General features: G+C 34.3%; 1 protein-coding gene across 1 annotated transcript; it reads left to right on the top strand.

The window, feature by feature from the left end:
• The first annotated feature begins 5,933 nt into the window (after positions 1-5,933).
• Positions 5,934-10,875, top strand: LOC126752591 (zinc finger protein Noc). The gene is made up of 2 exons (XM_050463516.1): positions 5,934-6,618; positions 8,340-10,875. Exons 1-2 carry the CDS (start codon positions 6,529-6,531, stop codon positions 9,843-9,845), a joined length of 1,596 nt encoding a protein of 531 aa, XP_050319473.1. The 5' UTR covers positions 5,934-6,528; the 3' UTR covers positions 9,846-10,875.
• Positions 10,876-13,757: the final 2,882 nt, after the last annotated feature.

Here is a 13,757-nt window from a genome sequence, read left to right on the forward strand (position 1 = left end):
TCGCCTTTCATAAGTTGGTCTAGCACGTGCTTCCACCTTACACGCCACTTGTGTTTTGTTTGACAGATTTGCTGTTTGGCTTTATCTTTTTCGAGCAACGTCCATAATTCTACATTGTACCATAAAACTCGTCGAATATTGGTTTTATATACATACATATACGTATGATAGGCAGTTTATACAGTTTTGAATTGAAAAGTTTATTTAATGCCACGTATGACCTATCAGGTTGTATTCTCTCATACACAATAACAAGGCCTACTGAGTTACATATTACAATTGAGCTTAAAATCTAAAATAATCTTCGCAATTTCAAATGAATATTCAATGCAATTCTGAGTTTCGGATACTACCCAATTTCATGGAAAATTCGCAGATTATCTTAAGGGGGGAGCCTACTTTAGAGGCTTCAAAAAATCTATATTTTCAAGTTTTTTTTTGGAAAGGAAAGAAATGTCTGATGGAAATAAAACTTTTAGGATTTATTCTTATATATTTGAAGAGTCTTCCCAATTTTTTTTTATTATTATACATTAGATATTCTTCATGTTTGAAGAAATTTACGGAGGCGCCTCGAGTGTGCAATTTCTGTGTGGCGGGCAAGATGCAGGTCGCAATTTTCATCCGAAACAAAAGAAATTTTTTAATTTTCAATAGTGTAATTCGTAGGTGAGTCAAGAAAATTCAACAAAAAGTCAAAAATTGAACAATTTTTCGCAGATTAAAAAAAACTGAATTTAAAAAAAAAATTTACTTTAAATCGTTTAAAAACCGGATTAATGTTAACTTTCTTAATGTGTTTTAGGTTCACCTAAAAGAGAATTTAATTCCAAATACAACGCATTTTGATTCGTTTCGATAGGACGTTTACTTATCCTGCCCGCCAATTAAGAAAAATCGTTAAAATGAAAAACCGAGAAATCGCGCGTCAAAGTTTTCGCTTTCTGCCCAATCGCTCATATATCTGCTAAACGCTCGGTCACTATTTCCCTTCTAGCTCCGAAAATATTTCGAATTCCCATCTAAAACTTTGGGGACGTATTCTTAGATTATTTTTAAAGAGATCTAAGCAAAAAAAAAAAACAAATCGATTTTTTGAAGCTTCTAAAGCACTTCACCCTTTATCCTAGAATTTCAGAGCAATTTGGTAAGCTGCTATTTTGATATCAGGAAGATTTTGGATAGAGCGAGAAATATAATCAATAATCAACTTATGTATTCTGATCGTTGTTGTGCTCTAAACAATCCTCTATTGCCTGTTTGAAATAGAATATTTAAATTAAAGGAAAAATGTACCTACAAATCTACCTATTTTACGTATTTTCAACTGAAAAAATTATAGTTTAAAGTAAATATACATAAGACAAAGAGTACTAAACTACAAAGGCAACTAAAATGGTAAAACACGAAATATTTTAAAATTCAAAGAAAACATTTTATACATTTTTAGTCATTTAAAGTTTAAATTAAAGCAATATTTCGGGATAACAATATAAAAAAAAATGATTTGTATGTTAATTTAATTATGATTTTATGTATTATTTGAAACCATGCTCATGTAGTTGTGTGTATTTAATTTTTCAGTTGGTGCAGAATTGAAAACAGTCTTTGTATTTTAGTTCTTGAATTTATGGTACACATTTTTGATGTCTGTATCATAGCCAGACATATTTCTCTTTCAAAACAGCTTCCTATTAAAATTTTTCTTTTTTTTAGTTATTTATATAGTCCAGTCATTATAGAAAGTTCACCTCGGAATTCGGTATACCCATTTATATGTCTGTAAATACTTATATATTGACACCCTAAAGTTGTCTCAAAATTTACATATGGTAGGGTATACCTACCATATAGGTATACCTTACCTAATTTAAGCTTAAACGACTGGACTAATATAATTTTTACAAAACGTTTGGTCTAGTGATTAAAAAAAGGCCTTAAATCGTAGGGATCGTGTTATTTTATATATATACATTCTGTTTTCTGTAAGTTTTCGAGAAAATATACGTATTGCAAAATTTTAGTGTCCGCCAAAAAAAGTTTAATGGAAGTTAAAAAAAAAACTCAATAAAACTGGCTTAAAATAAAAACAAAAAAATGTTTAATTTAGTTTATTAAACATTTAAATATGGAAACATGGAAATCATATTAAATATTGGCTATTACTGGCATTTAGTATAAAATTAAGGGATCGCCTCAGAGTGACCCCCGGAAAAATCACAAATTTTTGCGATTTTTTTTATGCTGAAATTAACTAATCGGTCTCCTTTTTTTTATATATAAATACATTTATGACGAATGCAAAATGTTTTTTTTATGCTTATTTATTGTGTGTATATTAGTTAAATAAATTATTGAAATGACACGTAAAAAAAGGTAATGTATGATGTCCACGATTGCGGTCGCAATTTTGGTCTAAAAAAAAATTCCAAAAAGATTTTAGTTCGTAGGAAAGTTTCTTTCGCGCTATGGGAGCTTTATTTGATTTGTTTTTTTTTTTTTTAATTTGACAAAATGGTGGCGGTTTGAAAAAAAAGTAACGAATTTGACCTTTTTTCGGCAGCTTTTCGTAGAAAAAAGCTTCTATAGCGCGATAAAGAATGACGTTGAAAATGTTCTCTCCAAATTGGAACTAGATATCTTCAAAACTCTTCCTTTGAGAGTGGAAACCGTTTTGAAAAACACCATTCTAAAAAAGCGCGTTTAAAAATTGGAGTCGCTGCGTTAACCTTTCTGTTCCCTTTCTACAAGACACGCAGTAGCGACCGTAATAATTTGAGTTTCGATTTCAAAATTTGAAAGATTGTTTATTACTATATATACTATCATATAATGCAAGAAATAAAATCGATTTTTCGAAAATTTCACACTGAGATGATCCTTTACAAAAAAACAAGAAAAAGATTTTAAATACAAAATTTTTATTTTTACAAAAAATTATATAAAATAAAATTTACCATAAGAAAATATCTATAATATAGCACAAACATTTTTGAGTTCGCAAAATTTCATCGATTTATCTGCATTAGTTTGTGAGAAATTAATTTTACAATTTTACCTTTATCTATTTATTTAATTTTAGCTCTAAAATTCAAAATCCAATAACATTAACAAAAAATTAATTTTGACGAAATATTTATATTCCGGAGTATGCGTATGATCCCTCACCCAATGAAGTGCTAATTCTCAAAATCAGTGATTTTGCGAAAGTTTCAGAGATCACTTGACGTGGTTTGATCCATATTCCGATAGGTTATACATTTGACAATAATTCACTAAAAATCTTAATTTATATCTCTAATAGTTTTCCAGTTACAGTCTTCTAAAGAGCACTCGCTCAGCTCAATCAGCTACATTTTTCAAATTTGTTGGAGTGATGACGCGGAGACAAATTATTGGATCACATTTTAATAAAAAATAATCTAATTTTGGCAGACTAAAATAACCACGTTAAATTTATTCTTTACAACGCCATTATTTTAGCAACTAGAGAATTGTTTTATGTTACAACCACGCAAAATAACTGTATCTAGCAGTGGAGGGCCTTTTTTAGCGTCAAGGAAATCGGGTTTGTCTTGAAAAGTATCTAATTTTATTATTTGAAAATTTTAATTTTTGGTATAGACAAATATACCCTCAAATTTTAAAACAATTAATAAAGTATTTTTTTGTATAATTCACAAAAGCCGTTTAATTTTTAGTCGGTCACACTCTGATGGCATCTTAAAAACTAAATCTTTTAGCAATAAATAAGAAAACGAGTGTTCTAAATATATATATGCTTAAATAATATTAAATTATTTCGCTTATATCGTGTTTTCATGACAAAATTAAATCTTGCAATATATTAAAAAATACAATAATTTCTTCAATTTTTATTTATTATTTTTGGGAAAAAAGCCGCATAGACAAGTTGCATTTTAACAAATTTGAAAAAATAATAATTATAACAACGAGCTGATTTGCCATTCCAAAAGCGTAAAGCAGTTGGTAAAATATAAAAACATTTTGAAATCAGATATTTTTAACTGGCATAGCTTAGATGTGGTTTTAACATTACACTCGCATATCGAATAATTTTTTCATATTTAAGTCTCCTTATTTGTATCTTTAATAAGAGAGAATACTATAAAATTCATGTAATTTATTTCTTTTTGCGCAATATTATTTATAATTTTATTCTCTTATATGTATTACGTATTATATAATGGACAAATTACTTAAAATCCGCAAGTTTCTATAAAAGTATGTTGCAAAACGTTAGATGAATAAACTTCAGTGATCTTCAAGAAACAAAACCATTTATTAATTCATTAAAATCGATTTCGTATTGGTTAAAATGAAAAGTCAAAACTCCGACGGCAAAACGTGCGCAACCTCTTGAATGCAACAACAATGCAAATAGCGACACTAAAGTTTTTTGAGTCTACCATGACAACATAAGAGTCCTAACACTTATTCACAGAAGTTATCAGCATAAATAATTCTAATTAAAAAACTAAGGTGTTTTTAAGCTTCATAAGAACTACTTCTAGCTCAAAGTTTCACGCGAGTTTTGGCTGCCTACGCCTACTATACATGTTCGTAGGCATTATATGTATGCAGATGTAAATAAGTAAACACACGTTTTGTATATATGTATGTAGTAACCTGTATAACATGCTAACTAACATTTTAACGGCACTAAAGACCCAAAAATGTGAGCAATTTACAAGCGTACGCAACAATTTAGCAGCTTGAGTAGCGTCTACAACAATATAAGCACAAACAGCGCGACGCGACATCGTGTGGCATCACTGCACCAGCGTGCAACACGACTTGTTATGCCGACAACGCGCTACATAAAAATAAAACTGGAAATTATAGTGCTTGTTTTTGCGCCTCATCGCGACTTGCATCGAAGCTGCTACTGTTGTGTTGTTGTGGCATTTGTTTTTGCCGCCGTTGTTGTACTGAAAGGCGTGATAAACGTGACAGTTTAATTGCAACCTTTTGGTCACTTAACCGAACGCAATGATTGCCGCTGACAGCAGCGCCGACGAGTGAGTGGAAACAAGTAGACGGGCAAACGGTATGAGAGCTGCTTCCTAACAAATAGTAAATGAGCGCGATCTCACGAACAGCGCAGCAATTTACTTGCGAGAACACTAAATTAACATTTAATTTATTGTTTACTAATGCAAAATGTTAAAGAGTGTGGCGCTCAGCGCACACTACGGCTCTACAAAACGCTCAATAGAGTGTGCTCAGTACATATTTTCCCAAAAGGTAACCCCATTTTAAGTGTTGCCATTGTGGCGTACGTCAAAGCAGCCCATTGATTGGTTATGCAACTCCAAAATTGAGCGAGAGCTGAGCGTTAAAGTTTCTAAAAGCATTTTTCTGCTCCAACTTAGCTACAGAGAATAACCTGTTACGCTAGGTGTTATATACGCGCTCTTTGCCGCATTGCAAATTACACACCAAACGTGCCTTGGCAATGCACTTTTTCCTAACATGTCTGCCGACAGCAGCCATCCATTCATCCATCCATTAACAAACCGCTTGACAGCTGGTTGCCACAATTAGCACTGTGCATATGTATAAATGAGAGAGTTAGGCTGTCACTGGCGCTGCCGTCGCACGTTGCTAAAGATCAAAGCACTTATATATTTTTATGGCGCATGCGATTTGATTGGACAAAAAGTACGCCATATTTGAAAATTACGCTATAGCGCTCTTGCTCGCACGCATCTATGCGCACTCGCTCACACTTACAGCTCCAAAAGGTTGCTTGCTCATTTCAGGTATTGAGAGAAACGGTAAATGTTGCCAAATTGTACTGAAGCAGGCGCTCTCTTGAAGAGTGTAATAGAGTTGGACGGCAGCGAAGCGCTCTTGCAACGAGCTAAGTCGCAGCACGACTAGCCAGTAGCTAAGCAAATTGTGTGTCACAGAAATTTCAGTTCGTGTTTGGCTTCCTTTGCGTTAAGACGTGTTTGAAAAGAAACTCGGAACGTGGCAAAGTAAATACACTTTGGCTATACTTATATATACCCACAAGCAAATTTGATAGTCATAATAAACGGTTGTGTGCTCAAAAACAACAAGGTTGAAAAAAAAAAATTATAAAAACAAATAAATATTTCGAAATTATCGAAATAATTTGTGTTCAGTCATTTTGTGTGGCGCTCTAAAATACAAATTTCAAAATAAAAGTGAACTGAGCAGCGCCAAAGCATTTTGTGAATAAAATTTAAACTTTCGCTGCAAAGAATATACAAAGAGTTAGTGCTAACTAGAAAACAATAAATTGTGCTCACCCAACTTAAATGCTGGATTACTTGAAAAAAATCGTTAAAGTAGCTTAACAGCTTGAAAACTCAAACAAAAATAAATTGTTGGATTAACCATCGCCACAACACCTCTACTAGCTGCTATAAGGCCAGCTACATCATTACTCCCATTGGATTAACCATTTTTGTGGATTAGCTGTATTATTCAACCTCGTTATCCACGCTTTCTACACAACCTTTGGATTTGCGTAAAATGGTTGTTTTAGAAGGTGGCGGCGGTGTTGTTACCATTGGCAACAACCAATATCTGCAGCCCGACTATTTATCACCAATACCAACAACGGTGAGTTTCTGTCAAAAAAAAAAATAATAAAATAAGAAGATAAAAAAAAGTTCTGTAAATTAGGAAGAAATGGAAAAATTATTAACTTGGTAATAAAGGCTGTTGTTGAAGCAGTTTTGGGGCCATTGAGCAAATGCTGAAATGTGTAGGGAACTGGTCAAAATTTTATGAGATTTAAAATGAGCTCGATATGCTTTTCATAACTCAAAAGAATAAAAATAAAACAGATATACTATTTTCTTTATTTAGGAAATTTTAACATGCTTTCTTAGTACCTAATGTAATCAAATCAGTAATTTTAAATAAAATAGAAATGATATTTGGCAAGTTTGAAAATAAATGCTTTTGAGTTTGAAACAAACCATTATCCTAAAATAAATTATGCAAGAAAAGAGAAACTTGTCGCATAAAAGTGAGGAAAAAGGAAAAAGTCTCCACTTTATGAAAGCGTAGAAAGAACAGTCAACCGAAGTCGATGTCGACATAATAAAATATATTAAAAACTTACAAAAAGCAATAACTCTTCCAGGTTTAATAATATTAATTAATATTGCAATAAAAAAATATTTGATAAATTGAATATCCCAAAGTTTTAACCTATGAAGGAAATTTAAACATGAGAAAATATAAAAAAATTTTCTTAATGTTGTTGTACATGTTATGCAATAAGCAAAACGTATTATTAAATTAAAAGATATAAAATTTTGTTATAATATTAGACTCCAGCTAAAATAAAATAAAAGAAAAAATAAATAAATTGAACAAACTTTACCGAAAATTTGTTGGTTTCATACACAAAATGGATTCGAAAAAAATAACTAAAATTTGATATGAAATTGCTAATATGAAAAATTTAAAAAAATTATTTCTGCTGAAATAATAATCACACTTTTAAAACCACAGACTGCTAGTTGAATACGGTTCTTTCCTCAGTTCACAGTCGAAAATAGTTAATCGTCTCAAAAACCAAATATTTCTCTAAGCGCCACAGTTCCGCATCTAAGTTCGAGTGAGCCAAAAGTTAATTATTTCATATTTTGCTTTTATATCCCAATATTACACCTTATTTATTTATTTATTTACTTATAAAAACATGTTTAAAGCGCTCGTAAAAGAAAATTTAAAATATCATAAAAAATGCAATCAAAATTCGTGGAAAAAACACTGAAAACATTAAATGAAATTTATTTTTATGATCATATCACCGATTTTATTGACATCGTAATCTCTGTGTCACAATATGGACTCATAAATGTTGGTCATTATAGCCACAGAAAATGTCTTTATTGTACTGTCATGGGCGGTGAAAGCTGTTTTATAGCTTGAAATTCTTTCGTAATGTAGCTATCAAAACTGAATTATGGTTGTTTTTAAGTAAGCAATGTGAGACATTAAAATCAAAATTTCAAAACAAAGTAACCAAAACATTAATGCAATAATATTAGCGACGGCATTAGCTGGGTGCACCTGTGGAGGGGCGGGAGAAATTTAAGCTGCGCGTGCAATCAGAAATAGATATATTTAGTATGAGTACATATACATAAATACATACAGATATAGAGTTGAGATGTATTTTTGAATATATGTATGTATATAAGAAGCTATTCATATCGGATTTGTTATGAATATGCTTTAAAAATAGTCTCTAGCTATAATAATAAATTGAAAAGTTATATAAACACTTTACTTATGAAAAAAAATTTCCGCTCTTCTCCTTCCAGATGGACGCCAAGAAAAGTCCACTCGCACTGTTGGCACAAACTTGCTCACAAATTGGCGCTGATTCGTCGGCAGTCAAGCCATTACTCGCTATGGATAAATCAAAGAAGTCTGCATCTTCATCTTCGTCATCCACCTCATCGAATGCCAGTACGGACATGAGCGCTTCCAAGTCGCCAACACAGGCTAAATCACCGAAATCCACCACACCAAATACCACCGAGGTGAAGTTGGCTTTTAAGCCCTACGAAACAAATGTACTAAGCGCTCAAAACCACAATACATTCAAGTCATCGTCCTCAACGACTGTGGACGAGCAACGACCCAGCTCAAAATGCTCCTCTAGCGGTGGTGTAGATAACAATACACGTGTGCCCTCACGCAACAAGTCCAATTGTACACCAGAATCACATGCCATCAAAATGGAGAATATGCATGGTATTACACCGACACCAAGTGATAATAATCGCAAAACTGTGTCTCCCGCCGGTTCTTCACAACGTGGCGCCAGCCCCATTGTACGTTCCGGTATGGAAGTACTGAATAATAGCAACGGTTCAGCCACGCACCCGAAGGAGATGAGCAGTATGGCTGCGGCAGCCGCTGCTGCTGCTGCTGCTTACAAAGCGGCCGGTCCATATGGCATTAATCCATTATCGGCGCTCTGCTGTCCCCCCGGTATGGAGCAACATGCCAATCCCGCTTTCCGCCCACCGTTTGCCGGCGGCTTCTCACACCATCACGCAGCAATGTTAGCCGCTGCTGCTGCAAGCGGCGGTTACCCAGGCGGTCCCAATGGTCCGGGCTCCCAACCCAATCCCTACATCAGCTATCAACGCATCAAGACACCATCCGGCGGTGAGGCTATTGTACCCGTTTGCAAGGATCCCTACTGTCCCGGCTGCCCGTACTCGGCACATACGCAACAAATGCTTATGGGTGCACCGTGTCCAGCTGGTTGCACACAATGTGAACATCAAAAATACGGCATGGCAATGATGGGCGGCGCCGCTGGTCTCCCACCAAGTCATCCTTACTCGCAAGCCGCCGCTGCTGCTGCCGCTAGTGCTGCTGCGGCGCGCTCAGCGCCATATGTGTGCAGTTGGGTGATAGGTGACGCTTATTGTGGCAAACGTTTCCAGACCTCCGACGAACTGTTCTCACATCTGCGCACGCACACCGGTAATCTCTCGGATCCAGCTGCTGCCGCCGCCGCTTTGGCTCAGTCACAGGCACAATCATTGTTGGGCACACTTTTCCCACCATCAGCACTCCGCGCCGGATATCCAACACCACCTCTAAGTCCAATGAGCGCTGCTGCTGCAGCACGCTATCATCCTTATGCCAAACCCGGTGGCATACCAGCTAGCGCGTTGACTGCACCATCCGCCTTCGGCATGACTGGCTTTAATCCCGCAGCGGCTGCTGCAGCAGCGGCTTTGGGACCCTACTACTCGCCCTATGCAATGTATGGTCAACGCATTGGCTCGGCAGCGGTGCATCAGTAAGCGATTGCTATAGCGAAGCTGAAGCGCGATAAATGCTGACAACAAGGCTAGTCAAGGAGAACGAAAGGCTAACCGTGTGATCTTTGAGTGAGGCGCGTGCGCACATGTCGACCGTGAGGCCAACAGTGAGTGAGGCATAGGCATGGTGGGCCGCGCACTCGGTTACAATATGCATACCAAAAACATGAAAGCGAAATAAAACAGAAACAAAGATCTGAAAATGAAGTTGGAAATTGCAGAAAAAAGGCAAAAAAATATAAAACACAAAAAACGTTAAAAAATGATTAATACAAAATTGCGTTTCAAAAAAAGTATAAAACTGTATGAAAAAATTTCAATTTGAGAATGTGCTATTGTTGCGATCGTTTTACACTGTGATACTAAAATGTAGTTGGATGCTAGGCTTATTAGGTTTTAAATGATGAACATATGACTTACACACACATGCATACATGCATCGATATATATATGTGTATACGCATATGTATTTGTGAGCAAAAACGTAAAAAGTAATTAAAGTTTTTAGTTGTAAAATGCAGCCAAAGCATTTCTTTTTCAAATAACCATGAAACCTTAACAAAAACAATCACATTAACTAGTTTTTTGTTACTATTAATTTAATATATATATATATATATGAAATATGTCTGTACGTTTTGCCTTTAATTATATAATTTTAAGCGTGAAAATTGTGAATTAGTTTTTTGTTTAGTATCGAAAGCGCACACAAAGGCCTTTCGCTTACAGTTTATTTGTTTTAATGGCTTTTAAAAATTTAATTTAGCTATGTAATAAATGTAATATACATACATGCATACATGCATAGATGAAAACATGAAAAACTTGAAATATCCACTTACAATCCATGTTTAACTGCATATGAAGCGCTTGTATGTGTTTATATAATTCAAACAGATTTCCATAAAACGAAATATAAAGAGTCAAAAACTTCAACTACAAACTTGATGGAATAATTAGTTTTCATTTTGCAATTAAATGAAAATAATAAATATAAATATTAAACAATAAACGTTTTTCTTTCAATTATATTCATTGGAAACGAGGAATTGGCAGTTGCTTATTTCCTCCTAAAAATAACACAATCTCGTTGGGGAAGCAAAAAACTGTTGTTTACTATTCAAACAAAAATGTGTGAGTGGACAACAAAAAATTATAAAATAAAGAAAACTCTGAAGGTAGGAAAAAGACTTAAATTTAAATATGGTTGCCATATTTACCTTGAATTTAAAAGCTCTAAGCCCTTCTACTGGAATCAACGTAATCTTTTGACTTTTGCCCACTTTAGAACTGAAAACATATGACTACTCTAATTAAAGGCTCACTAAGGGTTGCTTTAAGAAACATATATACTACTGTGATCAAATTGAAAATTTTTAATTTATACTTCGAATCGGTACATTTATCTGTAAGTTGGTAGTACTGTTAGTGACATCTATGCTAAATTTCACGCCAAAATATTGATTAGTATATGAGATACGCGTCGTTTTGTGAGGTTCTAAAAGTGAATTCACCGCATTCGCCCGATTCACCTTCGTGTAACTTCTGGCTATTCAGCAAACTCAAATGACCACTCCGAGGCACAATTTTGACTCAATTGAGGATATAAAAGCTGAATTGAAGAGGGCTCTGATGGCCATAACGACGGAGGATTTTTCTAAGTTCTTTAATGACTGGAAAATTCGTTGGCATAAGTGTATTGCAGCGGGTGGGGATTACTTTGAAGGAGATAAAATGAACCAAATTCACCTTTCAATTTGATCACCTAGATCACCAGATCCCTAGAGGCCAAGTAAAACCCAAAACAGAGACATCCAAAATATATCTTCATAAAGTAATGGACATACTCGTAATCTTAAAGAAGAGAAGTACTATTTCCAGAAAACATTTTATTGATATTTCCTACTCTCAAATATGGTAACAAAAGTAAAGTCTTGGGGTCGGTTATGTTTTAGGTATTAGCCGCTATCAGGTTGATTTGTAACCATGTGACTTGATTGGTTGTTTAGTGACGTAAAAGTTAAATAAAAACTGAAACTTTTAATATTTAGAAATAAATTTTAAATATCCTGTAAATAACCTATTTTAAACTAAAAAGTGTTAATTAGTTTGATTAGTAACTTGAAAAAGTCATCGCAGTGACTTTAGGGGGTATTCTTGTCTAGGATTTTGAAAAAATCGATTTTTTTTTGTATATTTTGAAAGTTTAGACTTTCAAAAATATGTCCTTGGAAGGATTTTTCAAAATTCGACTTATTTTCGGATATACAGCCGATTTTGTGACGTGGCGACCGTGTTCACTAGAATTGTTTCCTAAACTTTAAACGCGTTTTTCTCAAAACTTACTTTTTCGGAAGGGTACCCACGATTTCTCAGGTTCTACTGGACCGATTTACTTGAAATTTTTACAGAGTCTTCTTTATAAGCTTATCTATGGAACTAGCACCATCCCCAAATTTTTATTTTTATTATTTTTAAAAAACTCGAAATAGTCAGAAAAAGTGATCCAAAAAAACTTTTTTTTTCAGGCAGTCACCATTTTGGAAAAAAATTTTTTCCCACTTTTCCGCAGTTCCGGCCATTGCGATATTATTCTGGATTAATAATCTTTTTTTTGTTTTGGTTTCAGATAACTATTAGGGTTGAAATCATGGGTATGGTCACGTGGAAATATTTAGAGACCCCCCACTTCGTCAGCTCATAATTTTTTAAATTTTTTACTTTATTTAGTTTTTAATTTTTTTCTGTACTCTTCTAAAATTAATAAATAACTAATAAAAATGGATAGTAAAAATTAAAATTGCCTTTTTTTACGACACTTTAAAAATTAACTGAAATTTATGCTTCTAGACTGGAATACCCCCTTTAGGCTTTTGTATCACACTTTTAGAGACCTGCAAATCAAGCCGATCTAACATTTCTGCGTGGATCTCAAGCTAAGAGAATTCAGCTGTAGTAAAGAGCAAATTTGATGTATTCATTTGAAGGCGTCGAATCAGGTTCCCACTTATAAACTTCCTCATTCTACTCTGATTATAATCAGTTATAATTATAAATGCTCTTATATTTTGTGGTACTACCGACAGGCTCAGCGGTTACCTCATTCTCAGCTAACATTCGTTTGAAATCTGATAACAGAAATCAAGAAAAAACTTCGGTTGTACCCTTCTCAAATAAATGAGTTGTTCTCCTCTTCAGATGAGACTATCTCTCAGTAATTCTGTTTTTCCAACATCCAGCGTTTTGAAGTTAATTTGTGGCAAAGCTCGTCAAGACTGAACGAATCATTTTTAGTATCGACAGGATTTTTTCATAAATACTTTTTGTACATCGCTAGTCACATTTTTTTCCCATATTTCTGCCAAAGAGCAAATACCATTACGATAAAGCTGTTCGCTCTGTGATGCTACACAAGAATCAAGCCATTTCTCTATGTCTTCTTAAGAGTAGAACTGCTTCTGAGCCAGACCATGTGCCATCGAACGAAACATATAAAAATCAGATGGTGTAATATCTGGGAATATGGTGGATGGGGTAGAGTTTTCCATTTAAGCGTAGCCAGGTAGGTGTTAATGGGATTGGCAAGATGAGACCGAGCATTGTCATGCCGCGGAATCACTTTTTCGTGTCTCCCTTGGTATTGGGGCAGCTTTTAGGTTTCGTTTGGGAAGCACAGTATAACTTTAGCAATGGGAATATTTGGCAGAGACGACGTTGTTAAATGACTTCATATTCCTTGAATTGCTATGATAAATCTATGAATCTAAGTATATGCATCATACGTTACGATTCTACGAAGAAAACGCTTTGTTTTTCGCCGTAAGAGAAATTGTTCACAGGTTTCCAATCATAAAGAATCCAAATCCCTTGTTTCTGAATAATACCCAGCGTATG

This window comes from Bactrocera neohumeralis, chromosome 3 (genome assembly GCF_024586455.1).
Source record: "Bactrocera neohumeralis isolate Rockhampton chromosome 3, APGP_CSIRO_Bneo_wtdbg2-racon-allhic-juicebox.fasta_v2, whole genome shotgun sequence".
NCBI classification, from domain to species: Eukaryota; Metazoa; Arthropoda; class Insecta; order Diptera; family Tephritidae; genus Bactrocera; species Bactrocera neohumeralis.

Bases quoted from the DNA above. Each gene is read 5' to 3' on its own strand.
- LOC126752591 (XM_050463516.1), top strand. From the start codon at position 6,529: ATGGTTGTTTTAGAAGGTGGCGGCGGTGTTGTTACCATTGGCAACAAC. The intron at 6,619-8,339 runs GTGAGTTTCTGT...TTCTCCTTCCAG, and splicing joins TATCACCAATACCAACAACG to ATGGACGCCAAGAAAAGTCC.